Source organism: Rattus norvegicus, chromosome 10 (assembly GCF_021556685.1).
Source record: "Rattus norvegicus strain SHRSP/BbbUtx chromosome 10, alternate assembly SHRSP_T2T, whole genome shotgun sequence".
NCBI classification, from domain to species: domain Eukaryota; kingdom Metazoa; phylum Chordata; class Mammalia; order Rodentia; family Muridae; genus Rattus; species Rattus norvegicus.
In genome coordinates, this window is record NC_141543.1 from 21,254,909 (window position 1) to 21,269,588 (window position 14,680).

The 14,680-nt window shown below is 42.3% G+C and overlaps 1 protein-coding gene, 2 long non-coding RNA genes and 1 pseudogene across 11 annotated transcripts in view; 1 reads left to right on the forward strand and 3 right to left on the reverse strand.

The window, feature by feature from the left end:
* Positions 1 to 1,861: 1,861 nt before the first annotated feature.
* Positions 1,862 to 9,157, reverse strand: LOC108352066 (uncharacterized). Of its 2 annotated transcripts, none has more exons than XR_015631490.1 (3): positions 8,935 to 9,157; positions 3,010 to 3,109; positions 1,862 to 2,353 (listed from the first exon to the last, which is right to left on the reverse strand). It is a non-coding gene; the product is annotated as an uncharacterized LOC108352066 (long non-coding RNA). The 2 variants fall into 2 exon arrangements; XR_015631489.1 differs by having other exon boundaries at positions 8,702 to 8,941.
* On the reverse strand, positions 2,253 to 2,358 carry LOC120095416 (small nucleolar RNA SNORA44; annotated as a pseudogene).
* Luc7l1 (LUC7 pre-mRNA splicing factor like 1) overlaps positions 8,953 to 14,680 on the forward strand; it is a 34,740-nt gene continuing 29,012 nt past the window's right edge. For 3 of the 8 annotated variants that reach the window (XM_087572849.1, XM_087572847.1, XM_087572852.1), the window contains exons 1-3: positions 8,953 to 9,128; positions 10,018 to 10,088; positions 11,056 to 11,150. Coding sequence is in view for 2 of the 8 variants with exons in the window: in NM_001399674.1 (NP_001386603.1) it covers positions 9,068 to 9,128; positions 11,056 to 11,150 (156 nt within the window). In the remaining 6 variants the exon portion in view is untranslated. 8 annotated transcript variants of the gene reach the window in all.
* LOC148002794 (uncharacterized) lies at positions 10,398 to 14,385 on the reverse strand. Its single transcript, XR_015631491.1, has 3 exons — positions 13,129 to 14,385; positions 12,454 to 12,662; positions 10,398 to 12,349 (listed from the first exon to the last, which is right to left on the reverse strand). It is a non-coding gene; the product is annotated as an uncharacterized LOC148002794 (long non-coding RNA).

Below are 14,680 nucleotides of genomic sequence, written 5' to 3' on the forward strand. Positions count from 1 at the left end.
CAATAAAATAAAATCATTTTAGACAAGGAGTCATGGCTGGCTTTGAACTCACGTAGTTGATGATGAATCTGAGATTTTAATCCTCCTGCCTCTATCTTCCAATTGCTTTGATAACATGTGAACAGCACCGTGTCTGGTTTTGTGTTGTGCTGAGTATAGAACCCAGGGCACACTAGGCACACTAGGCAAGCACTATTTTTAAGGGCAAACCCATTTATTTTATTATGTATGTGAGTACACTGTTACTGTCTTCAGACACACCAGTAGAGGGCATCGGATCCCATTACAAGATGGTTGTGAGCCACCATGTGGTTGCTGGGATTTGAACTCAGGACCTCTGGAGGAGCAGTCAGTGCTCTTAACCACTGAGCCATCTCTCCAACAAGGCAAGCACTATTAAATGAGCGACCTCCTCGGACCCTTCTTTTTTCCCTTCATACAGCTATAATCAGTTAATTGGCCTTATAGAATCTTTACAACGAGTGTGGGCCTTTCCTGGAAATTCCAATTTCCATCATCTTGTAAAAGTATGTTTTATTCTCCTGATGTGCTTGTCCTCTCAGAGGTTTACTGCCTTCATCTGCTAAGCTAGGCCTAGTCCTGGAAGCTTCTAGCCTCCGTACAATCTAATTTAGGCCTAGAATGGTTTTAGCCTCTGAGACTTACTGCTGAAGAAATTCATCACTTCCTGGCTTTTTCTGAGCTCTGGATGGCTGGTTCAGCCCAGCTGTTCTGGCTCCAATGTCTCTCTGGAATAACTAATTCAATCTGTCTTCTCTTGGACTCTCCTGAATTGCTGTGCTTGGCCAATTGCTGTGCTTGGCCTCATACTAACACTTTGGCAGTTTGTTCTAATCTTCCGACTCCTTCTCTTTCTGTGGCTTCTTCTGTCTTCGCCTGTGTCTAAAGTGTTTAATTAAGGGCTGAACCACACCACAACTAGAAACACTTTGATCGTGCTGTGAACCCCATGATTCTGTCATTTACTGGGAAAACCTGTTTTTAGTTGTGGTGTGGCTTAGCACACACCTTTAATCCAAGAGCTTTTAGCTTGAATACTTTAAATAGGATCAAATAAAGTCAACCGTAGGTCAAGAGGAGGGGCAAGCAACCAGTTGGCAGGAAGCGAATGTATGATTATTCTTTTAGGAAGTAACCTTGGAGAGTAAAAGGGAATCAGGAAGACAGACAGATGTGCATACACAGGAAGTAGAAGGGAGGCGTTATTCAGTTTGAGGAGTGTGGTTTGAAAAGGAGGTGGGGGCACTGTTTCTGGGGCATTGGCTGTGAGGGAAGGTCAGCTTGGTGTTTTCTCTGCCTCCATGAGCTAGCAGGCTTTCACCTGGGAATCGGGACTCCCACGCCTCCACGAGCAAAATAAAGCAACTGAGATTTTAAAACAACAATCGCGGGGTTGGGGATTTAGCTCAGTGGTAGAGCGCTTGCCTAGGAAGCGCAAGGCCCTGGGTTCGGTCCCCAGCCCCGAAAAAAAGAAAAAGGAAAAAAAAAAATTAGACTGAGACATCTGTATTGATGGACCAGAGCACAATGGCCAGTTCAATGGAGAAAAAAAAAAAAAATTCACCGGAGACAAGAAGGAGAAAACAGGGCTGAAGAGATGGCTCAGTGGTTAAGAGCACTGACTGCTCTTACAGAGGTCTTGAGTTCAATTCCCAGCAACCACATGGTGGCTCACAACCATCTGTAATGGGATCTGATGCCCTCTTCTGGTGTATCTGAAGACAGCGACAGTGTACTCATAAAATAAATAAACCTTTAAAAAAAAAGAGAAAACATATCAATGCCATAATAAAGCTATGTGTGTCAGCCCTCAATAGCGAGTGGGTGGGGCCAAGGAAACTTTTTTTTTTTAAATTTCAAAAGTCTTTATTGAACCAATTGCATGTTAGGTTACAAAGGTATTTCACTTTTCCAAAAATGCTGTTTCTCTTTGTAGACCAATCTGGCCTTAAAGATCTGCAGGCCACAAAAGGCTACCCGGCTAAGTATTAGCCAGAAACTTCAAATCCCAGTGTGATCTTCTTGTGGCATTTTTCCAACAAATAATGCAGACCAAATCACATAATGGCCGCCACACTGGTCACATGGTCCTTAGCTTAATGAGCAGAGGCTGACAGGCTGTCTCCTCAGACTCTTCCAAGAACCGCGCAAGTGTACACTGCAGAAGGAAAGTTTGTTGTGAATACCACAGGACAGCAGAAGGACAGACGGCTCCTAACTCCAGTGGAAAAACATATAGGAGAGCTGAGTGGCAACTGCTGTGATGACCTGGGCTGTCAAAGTCTCTCCGTTACTCTGGCATGCAGTTGGAGATCCCATGGCTAAGGAAACTCTTTAAAAAGAAAGTTAGTTGTAGATTAGAGAAATAGCTTGGAGGTTAAGAACACGTACTGTTCTTGATTTGGTTTGGTTCCAAACACCTACATGGCAGATCCCAAACATTTTTTTTTTTTTCGGAGCTGGGGACCGAACCCAGGGCCTTGCGCTTCCTAGGTAAGCGCTCTACCACTGAGCTAAATCCCCAGCCAAACATTTCTAACTCCAGTTCCATGTAGTATATTAGAAAATGATATTGTACTATTATGATTCTGTGTGAAGTGCGAACTCCGACCAACATGGAGAGCACATAAGCGTTCAGAGAGAAAGGAGAACTATTTAATAAACACATGGGCTAGATCCTCAAAACTGTCTAGTGTCATGGTGGGACATTTTACAATTTATATAGAGCAAGCAGCTTTGTCACGAAAGTCTACCATCACAGTGTGATCTTTTCCTCCCAGCAGGAAAAGAAATCCCTTGCCTTGAACTTTATAGATGCAACACCTACTTCCCCAGATTTCGGACATGAACCACCCCTGCCCAGTTTTAAATATACATTAAAAAGTGCATATTTCATTATTTTGCTTTGTAACCTAAAAACATAACATTACTCTCAATAGCAATTGCTACTTTGCAGCACTGATAAATCAACATCCAAAAGAATCTTACATCTAATTAAAAAAAACAGGTCTCTTTCTTTACTTGCAATTTCATAATCTGCTCGAAGGGCCAAGTTGTGGATTTTGGTACATTCTCCTAAATCCATGCGCTGTGGGGAAACAAAAGTTATACATTAGCACCTGCCCATTTTAGAAAGCATGTAATTAATATGATTTAGCATTTCAACTTTCACTGAAATAAGCAATATAGTTTTATAGATAGTAAATGAAGAAATGGACCAAGTGTAATGGCGTATGCTGATAATCTCGACAGTGTGGAGGCTGAGTGGCAGCAGGATAGTAAGTTCAAGTCCAACCTGGCCTATGTAAGACCCCGTCTCCAGTGGAAGAAATGGTGACAAGCACATTTGCACGTTTCTGTAACTGGAGCACTTGGTAAGGAAGGAAAGGTAGGAGGGTCAGGAGTGGAGAGACGGCTCAGGCTCAGTGGTTGAGAGCACTGTCTTCTCTTCCAGAGATCCTGAGTTCAATTCCCAGCAACTATATGGCTCATAACCATTTGTAATGAGATCTGATGCCCTCTTCTGGCCTGCAGGCATACATGCAGGCAGAAAACTGTATGATGCATATATAATAAATAAATACTTAAAAAAAAAGAAATGCAAGTCATCTTTGGATTCATAGTAAACAATTTTCCAAGCAAATGGTCAGAAGAAGCAAGCTGGAGTAGCCATTCTAATATCAAATAAAATCAATTTTCAACTAAAAGTCATCAAAAAAGATAAGGAAGGACACTTCATATTCATCAAAGGAAAAATCCACCAAGATGAACTCTCAATCCTAAATATCTATGCCCCAAATACAAGGGCACCTACATATGTAAAAGAAACCTTACTAAAGCTCAAAACACACATTGCACCTCACACAATAATAGTGGGAGATTTCAACACCCCACTCTCATCAATGGACAGATCATGGAAACAGAAATTAAACAGAGATGTAGACAGACTAAGAGAAGTCATGAGCCAAATGGACTTAACGGATATTTATAGAACATTCTATCCTAAAGCAAAAGGATATACCTTCTTCTCAGCTCCTCATGGTACTTTCTCCAAAATTGACCATATAATTGGTCAAAAAACGGGCCTCAACAGGTACAGAAAGATAGAAATAATCCCATGCGTGCTATCGGACCACCACAGCCTAAAACTGGTCTTCAATAACAATAAGGGAAGAATGCCCACATATACGTGGAAATTGAACAATGCTCTACTCAATGATAACCTGGTCAAGGAAGAAATAAAGAAAGAAATTAAAAACTTTTTAGAATTTAATGAAAATGAAGGTACAACATACCCAAACTTATGGGACACAATGAAAGCTGTGCTAAGAGGAAAACTCATAGCGCTGAGTGCCTGCAGAAAGAAACAGGAAAGAGCATATGTCAGCAGCTTGACAGCACACCTAAAAGCTCTAGAACAAAAAGAAGCAAATACACCCAGGAGGAGTAGAAGGCAGGAAATAATCAAACTCAGAGCTGAAATCAACCAAGTAGAAACAAAAAGGACCATAGAAAGAATCAACAGAACCAAAAGTTGGTTCTTTGAGAAAATCAACAAGATAGATAAACCCTTAGCCAGACTAACGAGAGGACACAGAGAGTGCGTCCAAATTAACAAAATCAGAAATGAAAAGGGAGACATAACTACAGATTCAGAGGAAATTCAAAAAATCATCAGATCTTACTATAAAAACCTATATTCAACAAAACTTGAAAATCTTCAGGAAATGGACAATTTCCTAGACAGATACCAGGTATCGAAGTTAAATCAGGAACAGATAAACCAGTTAAACAACCCCATAACTCCTAAGGAAATAGAAGCAGTCATTAAAGGTCTCCCAACCAAAAAGAGCCCAGGTCCAGACGGGTTTAGTGCAGAATTCTATCAAACCTTCATAGAAGACCTTATACCAATATTATCCAAACTATTCCACAAAATTGAAACAGATGGAGCCCTACCGAATTCCTTCTATGAAGCCACAATTACTCTTATACCTAAACCACACAAAGACCCAACAAAGAAAGAGAACTTCAGACCAATTTCCCTTATGAATATCGACGCAAAAATACTCAATAAAATTCTGGCAAACCGAATTCAAGAGCACATCAAAACAATCATCCACCATGATCAAGTAGGCTTCATCCCAGGCATGCAGGGATGGTTTAATATAAGGAAAACCATCAACGTGATCCATCATATAAACAAACTGAAAGAACAGAACCACATGATCATTTCATTAGATGCTGAGAAAGCATTTGACAAAATTCAACACCCCTTCATGATAAAAGTCCTGGAAAGAATAGGTATTCAAGGCCCATACCTAAACATAGTAAAAGCCATATACAGCAAACCAGTTGCTAACATTAAACTAAATGGAGAGAAACTTGAAGCAATCCCACTAAAATCAGGGACTAGACAAGGCTGCCCACTCTCTCCCTACTTATTCAATATAGTTCTTGAAGTTCTAGCCAGAGCAATCAGACAACAAAAGGAGATCAAGGGGATACAGATCGGAAAAGAAGAGGTCAAAATATCACTATTTGCAGATGATATGATAGTATATTTAAGTGATCCCAAAAGTTCCACCAGAGAACTACTAAAGCTGATAAACAACTTCAGCAAAGTGGCTGGGTATAAAATTAACTCAAATAAATCAGTTGCCTTCCTCTATACAAAAGAGAAACAAGCCGAGAAAGAAATTAGGGAAACGACACCCTTCATAATAGACCCAAATAATATAAAGTACCTCGGTGTGACTTTAACCAAGCAAGTAAAAGATCTGTACAATAAGAACTTCAAGACACTGAGGAAAGAAATTGAAGAAGACCTCAGAAGATGGAAAGATCTCCCATGCTCATGGATTGGCAGGATTAATATAGTAAAAATGGCCATTTTACCAAAAGCAATCTACAGATTCAATGCAATCCCCATCAAAATACCAACCCAATTCTTCAAAGAGTTAGACAGAACAATTTGCAAATTCATCTGGAATAACAAAAAACCCAGGATAGCTAAAGCTATCCTCAACAATAAGAGGACTTCAGGGGAAATCACTATCCCTGAACTCAAGCAGTATTACAGAGCAATAGTGATAAAAACTGCATGGTATTGGTACAGAGACAGACAGATAGACCAATGGAATAGAATTGAAGACCCAGAAATGAACCCACACACCTATGGTCACTTGATTTTTGACAAAGGAGCCAAAACCATCCAATGGAAAAAAGATAGCATCTTCAGCAAATGGTGCTGGTTCAACTGGAGGGCAACATGTAGAAGAATGCAGATCGATCCATGCTTATCACCCTGTACAAAGCTTAAGTCCAAGTGGATCAAGGACCTCCACATCAAACCAGACACACTCAAACTAATAGAAGAAAAACTAGGGAAGCATCTGGAACACATGGGCACTGGAAAAAATTTCCTGAACAAAACACCAATGGCTTATGCTCTAAGATCAAGAATCGACAAATGGGATCTCATAAAACTGCAAAGCTTCTGTAAGGCAAAGGACACTGTGGTTAGGACAAAACGGCAACCAACAGATTGGGAAAAGATCTTTACCAATCCTATAACAGATAGAGGCCTTATATCCAAAATATACAAAGAACTCAAGAAGTTAGACCGCAGGGAAACAAATAACCCTATTAAAAAATGGGGTTCAGAGCTAAACAAAGAATTCACAGCTGAGGAATGCCGAATGGCTGAGAAACACCTAAAGAAATGTTCAACATCTTTAGTCATAAGGGAAATGCAAATCAAAACAACCCTGAGATTTCACCTCACACCAGTGAGAATGGCTAAGATCAAAAACTCAGGTGACAGCAGATGCTGGCGAGGATGTGGAGAAAGAGGAACACTCCTCCATTGTTGGTGGGATTGCAGACTGGTAAAACCATTCTGGAAATCAGTCTGGAGGTTCCTCAGAAAATTGGACATTGAACTGCCTGAGGATCCAGCCATACCTCTCTTGGGCATATACCCAAAAGATGCCTCAACATATAAAAGAGACACGTGCTCCACTATGTTCATCGCAGCCTTATTTATAATAGCCAGAAACTGGAAAGAACCCAGATGCCCTTCAACAGAGGAATGGATACAGAAAATGTGGTACATCTACACAATGGAATATTACTCAGCTATCAAAAAGAACGAGTTTATGAAATTCGTAGGCAAATGGTTGGAACTGGAAAATATCATCCTGAGTGAGCTAACCCACTCACAGAAAGACATACATGGTATGCACTCATTGATAAGTGGCTATTAGCCCAAATGCTTGAATTACCCTAGATCCCTAGAACAAAGGAAACTCAAGACGGATGATCAAAAGGTGAATGCTTCACTCCTTCTTTAAATGAGGAAAAAGAATACCCTTGGCAGGGAAGGGAGAGGCAAAGATTAAAACAGAGACTGAAGGAACACCCATTCAGAGCCTGCCCCACAGGTGGCCCATACATATACAGCCACCCAATTAGACAAGATGGATGAAGCAAAGAAGTGCAGACCGACAGGAGCCGGATGTAGATCGCTCCTGAGAGACACAGCCAGAATACAGCAAATACAGAGGCGAATGCCAGCAGCAAACCACTGAACTGAGAATAGGTCCCCCGTTGAAGGAATCAGAGAAAGAACTGGAAGAGCTTGAAGGTGCTCGAGACCCCAAAAGTACAACAATGTCAAGCAACCAGAGCTTCCAGGGACTAAGCCACTACCTAAAGACTATACATGGACTGACCCTGGACTCTGTCCCCATAGGTAGCAATGAATATCCTAGTAAGAGCACCAGTGGAAGGGGAAGTCCTGGGTCCTGCTAAGACTGAACCCCCAGTGAACTAGACTATGTGGGGAGGGTGGCAATGGGGGGAGGTTTGGGAGGGGAACACCCACAAGGAAGGGGAGGGGGGAGGGTGATGTTTGTCCGGAAACCGGGAAAGGGAATAACACTTGAAATGTATATAAGAAATACTCAAGTTAATTTAAAAAAAAAAAAAAAAGAAATGCAAGTCATCTTTGGATTCATAGTAAGTTCAAGGTGAGCATGGGCAACATGAGACTATATTATACAAACATGAGACTATATTACACAAACTCCAGACTATAACGAGAAAGGAGACTTAACCTAGAAATTAATATATCATTAGTTTGTTTTTTTGTTTTTTGAAGACAAGGTTTCCCTGTGTAACCCTGACTATCCTGGAGCTTGCTCTGTAGATTAGGCTGGCCCCAACTCGGAGATGTGCTTGCCTCTGCCTCCCCAGTGCTCTTGCCGTGGTGGCCCAGTTTTGTTTGTATTTGACTAAAGTTTCATTAGAATCAAGGTGGGGGTTGGGGATTTAGCTCAGTGGTAGAGCGCTTGCCTAGCAAACGCAAGGCCCTGGGTTCGGTCCCCAGCTCCGAAAAAAAGAAAAAGAAAAAAAAAAAAAAAGAATCAAGGTAAAAATCAGTGTTGTAGTTTTGATCTAGTCTTTTTTTTTTTTAAGACATTTATTTATTTTATTTATTATAGCTGTCTTCAGACACACCAGAGGAGGGCATCAGATCCCATTGCAGGTGGTTGTGAGCCACCATGTGGTTGCTGGGAACTGAACTCAGGACCTCTAGAAGAGCAATCGGTGCTCTTAACCACTGATCTTTCTCTCCAACCCTTCCTTTTAAAAGGAGGAAGGATTTTAGTCTCACAATGACCACACTTCCACAGGGTAGCCTGACATCCAGGTCTCTGGCCCTGATCTCTCAAGCACGATCCTGCCTCAGCCTCCCAAGCTTCTGGGATTTCAGGCATGCACCACGACGCCTGACCAAATCAGGCTGAGTTGATCTAGTCTTTAGGACAATTTGTGACCGCTCCACTCAGCAACTCTTGGCGTTACAAACTACATTTCCCAACAGGCCTTGCATCAACGTCTACGAACTTCCTCCCAGCATTCCGCGCGGCGGGAAAGTGCGGTGCGGGGTTCAGGCGGATAGGATCGTCTTTCGTCGTCGGTGTTTGCCGCTTCTGCTGTTGAGTTGTGAAGAGCTAGCCGGCCCTCCCCACTGGCCACCATGTCCGCCCAGGCGCAGATGCGGGCCCTGTTGGACCAGCTCATGGGCACGGCTCGGGACGGTGAGTCTGAGCAGCGGTCCAGGCTCTGGGCGGGGTGGGAGTAAGGCGAGGCCGCCTGGAAGCCTGAGGTGAGGGCCGTGACAGCGTGCGCCTGCGCGGGGCGCCATTTCCCTCCCCTGCTTGCGGACCCCAGGCTCGGGGCCTTTGCCTTTGTCTGATCTGCTTGGCCTGCCGCGGCCGTCGTGTTCTACTGGTCTGGGCTGCCTCCTTCCTGAGAGTCCGATCCGACGGTGGGGACTTTGTCCCCTTTTCGTTTTCTGTCATGCGAATTCCTCTTGGTCCGCACCGCGGTTCGGCGCCGCCGGGCATACTGGAGCGTCGGCGAAGGGCTGGAACCTGCGTGGGCTCCGGGGTGCTGGCTGCCGGGTGGCGGAATTTCTCTGATACTCCTCGGAGGAGAGGCGATTCCCCGAAGGAGCTGGACGGGTTTCGAAAACCCGGGCGAGCTTGCTCCATACGGTTACTACAAGGGGAGCCACAAATGAGCATTTCTAACGTGGGTTCCCTCGGTGTACTTTTCTAGTCTTCCCACCCTTCATTCCCCTGCCTCACAGACTAGCCTCGGTTTAGTCACCTCTTGGCATTCGTTAGGTAGTTGGTTCTGTTAGGAGGTGTGCAAGATCATGGTGGTGTCTCAGGAAAAAGCAGTTGCATCCTACCTAGTAAAGCTAGATCCCTGCTGTGGTTTGTGTTTTCATTTTTACTAAAGTAATGAAGTTGTAATTTCACACTGGCACATTTCACAGGGCTGTGCAGATTCTTTGCACCATTTCATAGGTCAATAAGTGCTTTTAGCTTTCTTTGTATGTTGAGTTGCTTTTGAATTGCTTCCCATATTTTTATTTCATACAAACTGAACAATTGTGGCCCCTCTATTTTATTTATAAAGGTTCAGTGTATCTTTGCCTGCCTACATCAATCTGCAAGGGAGTTGCAGAAAAGCCTCATGTTCATCGAGCCGTGAGTCACAACCAATTTCTAAGCTGTTATAACAAAAAAGTGTTTGCTTTTTTCCCCCACAAGTAACTTTAAAAGTGTAGTTTAGAAAGAAAACATTTTCAGTAAAAAGACACTACATTAATCCTGGATGCTTGCAAATCCTGAAATATATTCCTCCTTGACTATTACACAGCACTGTGTCCTATACACAGATAGCCTTAAAATTTGTCACATACCACTTTGCCTTTACTTTTATGTATCATTCCCCCTGACTTCCTTACTGCAGGTGTGGGCAAGAAAACTTTTCCTTTAAAACTTTTCAACAGCGGGCATAAAATTCTGCAGCTGAGTTCTTGAAGATTGCAGATGGGTACAGTATGTGTTGGAGTTCACAGTGTGTATTGACTAACCAGATTCCTTTTTGCTTTCTTTGGTATTGTCTTGTTAAAAGTGACTCCCAGGTGCCAACTTTCCTTTTTTAAGGGTGGGGATGAAAGGGGAAGAAGAAAAGGTCCAGTGATATTTAAGTCAGTGATAGAACTTGAAAGCATTCTTCCTTTTGTAGTTCGTTGGTAAAATACTGCCTATTAATTTGACTCTAACAGAAAGATTAGATTATTGAATAGCTGTGGCTGGTGGTGACTAGCAGCTGTAATGACCGGTGGTGGATTCGTGGCACAAGTTACATGGGTCTGAAGTGTCATTGCCCACATGTAAATTTGGGCAGATGCCTTCTGGTGCTCCCTCCTACTTCTGACTCCGTGAATTAATGGTGGAGTTAGATGTGGCTTCTTCATAAAATATTTAGCTTAGAAACTATTTGTATTTTATTCCAGTTGTAAATATCTTTAGATCAGTTTCTTAGTGTATATGATGGGAAGAATACAGAAACACTAGTCTGCAAATCATCCAAATATATTAATTTTGCCAGATAGCCTTGTGTAGTGAATGAGATAATACTTTATTTAAAACCACAAATGAATTTCAGGAGATGAAACCAGACAGAGGGTCAAGTTTACAGATGACCGTGTCTGCAAGAGTCACCTTCTGGACTGCTGCCCCCACGACATCCTTGCTGGGACGGTAGGTGCATTCCAGAGCTTTATGATTCGATTACTTAGAAGGAGTGGTCCAGTAGATGTTAAATACACACACACACACACACACACACACACACACACACACACACACACACACATACATCCCAAGAGGGAAATTTTGTCTTAAAAAATTACATAAGGGCTAGAGAGGTAGCTCAGTGGGTAACAACACTTCCTGCTGTTACGGAAGACCCATGTGGTGGCTTACAAAATGTCTGTAACTCCAGTTCTAGGGGATCTAATACTTCTGTACTCTAGGTAACTACATTCATGTGCATATACCCAGACACAGGTATATACATATGCATAATTTAAAAATAATGAAATTAAGCCTTAAATAATGTAATGTTTGAAAATATGAGTGTTAGGATTAGAATTACGAAACACCCGCTTTATACTGTGTATAAAGAGTTACAGGGCTGAAGAGATGCTTTCATGGTTAAGAGCACTGGTTGTCCTTTCAGAGGACCCTAGGACTCAAATAGCAGCTCACAACTGTCTTAACTGCACCCAGGCATGTACATGGTACACAGACATACATTCAAGCAGAATGTCCATACACATAAAATGTAAACAATTATAGAAGGGATAATGCCCATCTTTTTTTTTTTTTTTTTTTGGTTCTTTTTTTTCGGAGCTGGGGACCGAACCCAGGGCCTTGCGCTTCCTAGGTAAGCGCTCTACCACTGAGCTAAATCCCCAGCCCCATTGCCCATCTTTTATCTTTTAAAAAATAGTGGTTTGATTATTTCATACACTCATACTCTTTATATGATTTTGAGGGTCTCATGGGACAAATGGAGTGGGAGATGTGGGGGGAGTGAATGTTTGGACATAGAGTTCCATTTTCCTGCTATGTAAGTCTGCTGCTTTTCAGGTTATAGGTTGTTGGTAGAGTTTTTGGGTTATGAGACATTTCACTAATGAGAAATCCATAAAGCAGGTTGTTTTGAAAATTTGGCTAATCTTGTTTAATTTCAAGTTGAATATATATTAGACCTTATACTAGTATATTTAATAATTTACATATAATTTTGGCTGGAGGTGCCCACAGAGGCCAGAATGCATCAGATCCTCTGGAATTGGAATTATAGGTGGTTTTGAGTAGTTCTGATATGATACGGTGCTGGACACTGAACCCAGGTTCTGAAAGAGCACCAAGTGCTTTAATTTCAGGGCCACCTTTTTTTTTTTTTTTTTTTTGAGCTGGGGACCGAACCCAGGGCTTTGCGCTTCCTAGGTAAGCGCTCTACCACTGAGCTAAATCCCCAGCCCCATAGGGCCACCTTTTTAACCCGTGCTTGTTCTCACCTTATTTATTTGTTTATTACTTATATTGAGTGTGTATTTGTTGGGTGTCTTATCTGTGTAGGTGCCAAGGTGTTCATGTAGGTGTCAGGATAACTTGGAGGAATGATTCTGTCCCTCTTATTGGATCTGGGGGTTGCATTCAGATTGTCGGGTGGCTTTTCCTGCTGAGTCATCTTATCAGCTCCTAATATAAAATAAAAATCAAATGGAGATCACATTGATTACATACTTTTGTAACTCTTTCAAGAAATCTATTAAACATTAATTGTAGAATCTGAATAACACAGATAAATTTTGAGAAGTGTGCCTTTTTTTTTTTTTCTTTTTTTTTTGGTTCTTTTTTTTCGGAGCTGGGGACCAAACCCAGGGCCTTGCGCTTCCTAGACAAGCGCTCTACCACTGAGCTAAATCCCCAACCCCGAAAAGTGTGCTTTCATTTGAAATTAAGTTAAATTTAAGATTAAGCAGTGAAGAGAGTCAGCCGCCATATTTTAGCCACTTAGAGTGAAAAAGTGTTTTGGTCCAGTTTAAGACTTTCACAGCTATTTTGAGGAATGTACTGATCATATGAAAGTATGTGTGGTTGGGGATTTAGCTCAGTGGTAGAGCGCTTGCCTAGGAAGCGCAAGGCCCTGGGTTCGGTCCCCAGCTCCGAAAAAAAGAACCAAAAAAAAAAAAAAGAAAGAAAGAAAGTATGTGTGCCAAAGAAAACATTTCCTGGTGAATCATGGATTAAAATTTGTGTAGTGGTGCTTACGCATGTGTGTGTTTATGCACTCTTGCAGAAGCAAGGGGATAGTAGGTCTTATCTTCTTGTCTCTTTTTGTGGCTGTAGACGCACGCCTTTCAGCACTGCCTTCTTAGCTTTTAAGGCCTTCACTTTGGCTTCGGCTTTGGGAGGGGCAGGCGCTTCCTTCTTCGTTTTGGGCGCCATCTTGGTGAAAAGGAGACATAGTCTTTTGAGACAGTGTATAGTCTCTGTATAGTTCTGGCTGTCCTGGAACTCATTTTGTAGACCAGGCTACAATTGCTAAAACCTTTCTTTTATTTTTTTACATTATTTTATTTATGAATACACTGTCACTGTCTTCAGACACACCAGAAGAGGGCATTGAATCCCATTACAGGTGGTTGTGAGCCACCATGTGGTTGCTGGGAATTGAACACAGGACCTCTGGAAGAGCAGTCAGTGCTCTTAACCACTGAGTCATCTCTCCATACCCCCAAACCTGATTTCTTTGTGTACTCCCCTCCCTCTCTGGAAACAGGGTCTCCATGTAGACCAGCTGCTTCCTCACAGAATCCAACTGCCTTGATCTCTTAAGTGCTGGGATTAAAGTTGTTCACTACCTCTCCTGACTAGTGAGGATTTTGAGGATTGCCTAGAAAGCTGCTAAGTAATATTGTATTCTTGCCCTTACCAAGCCCTTATCCCCCCCCTCCCCCCGCCTGAGGACCGATCCTAGGGCCTTGTGGTTGCAAGCGCTCTACTACTGAGCTAAATGTCCAACCCCTTTCTTCCTCTTAACTGGATGCTTGGGAAAATTAAAAAAATTAAAGTTAAATTGGCAAAAGCGAATACATTTTTTTTGTTGTTTTTGAAAATTTGAGACAGGGTCACTATATAACTATCCTGGAGTTCCCTGTGTCCGGACTGGTCTGGAACTCAAGAGATCAACCTGCTTCCAGAGTGCTAGGGTTAAAGGCATAGACCACCACTGCCTGGCTAAATAGTTCTAAAAAACGAAATAAGAAAACACATTTCGGGGTTGGGGATTTAGCTCAGTGGTAGAGCCCTGGGTTCGGTCCCCAGCTCTGAAAAAAAAAAAAAAGAAGGGTTGGGGATTTAGCTCAGTGGTAGAGCACTTGCCTAGCAAGCACAAGGCCCTGGGTTCAGTCCCCAGCTCTGAAAAAAAGAAAAAGAAAAAAAAAAAGAAAACACATTTCTAGGTTATCTCTCAGTTCTTTGTGTAATATAGTCTCATGTTGCCCTTGGTGACCTTGAACTTATTATGAATCCAAAGATAATTTGCACTCCTGACCCTCCTACCTTTCCTTCCTTACCAAGTGCTCCAGTTACAGAAACGTGCAAATGTGCTTGTCACCATTTCTTCCACTGGAGACAGGGTCTTACATAGACCAGGTTGGACTTGAACTTGCTATCCTGCTGCCACTCAGCCTCCAGACTGTCGAGATTATCAG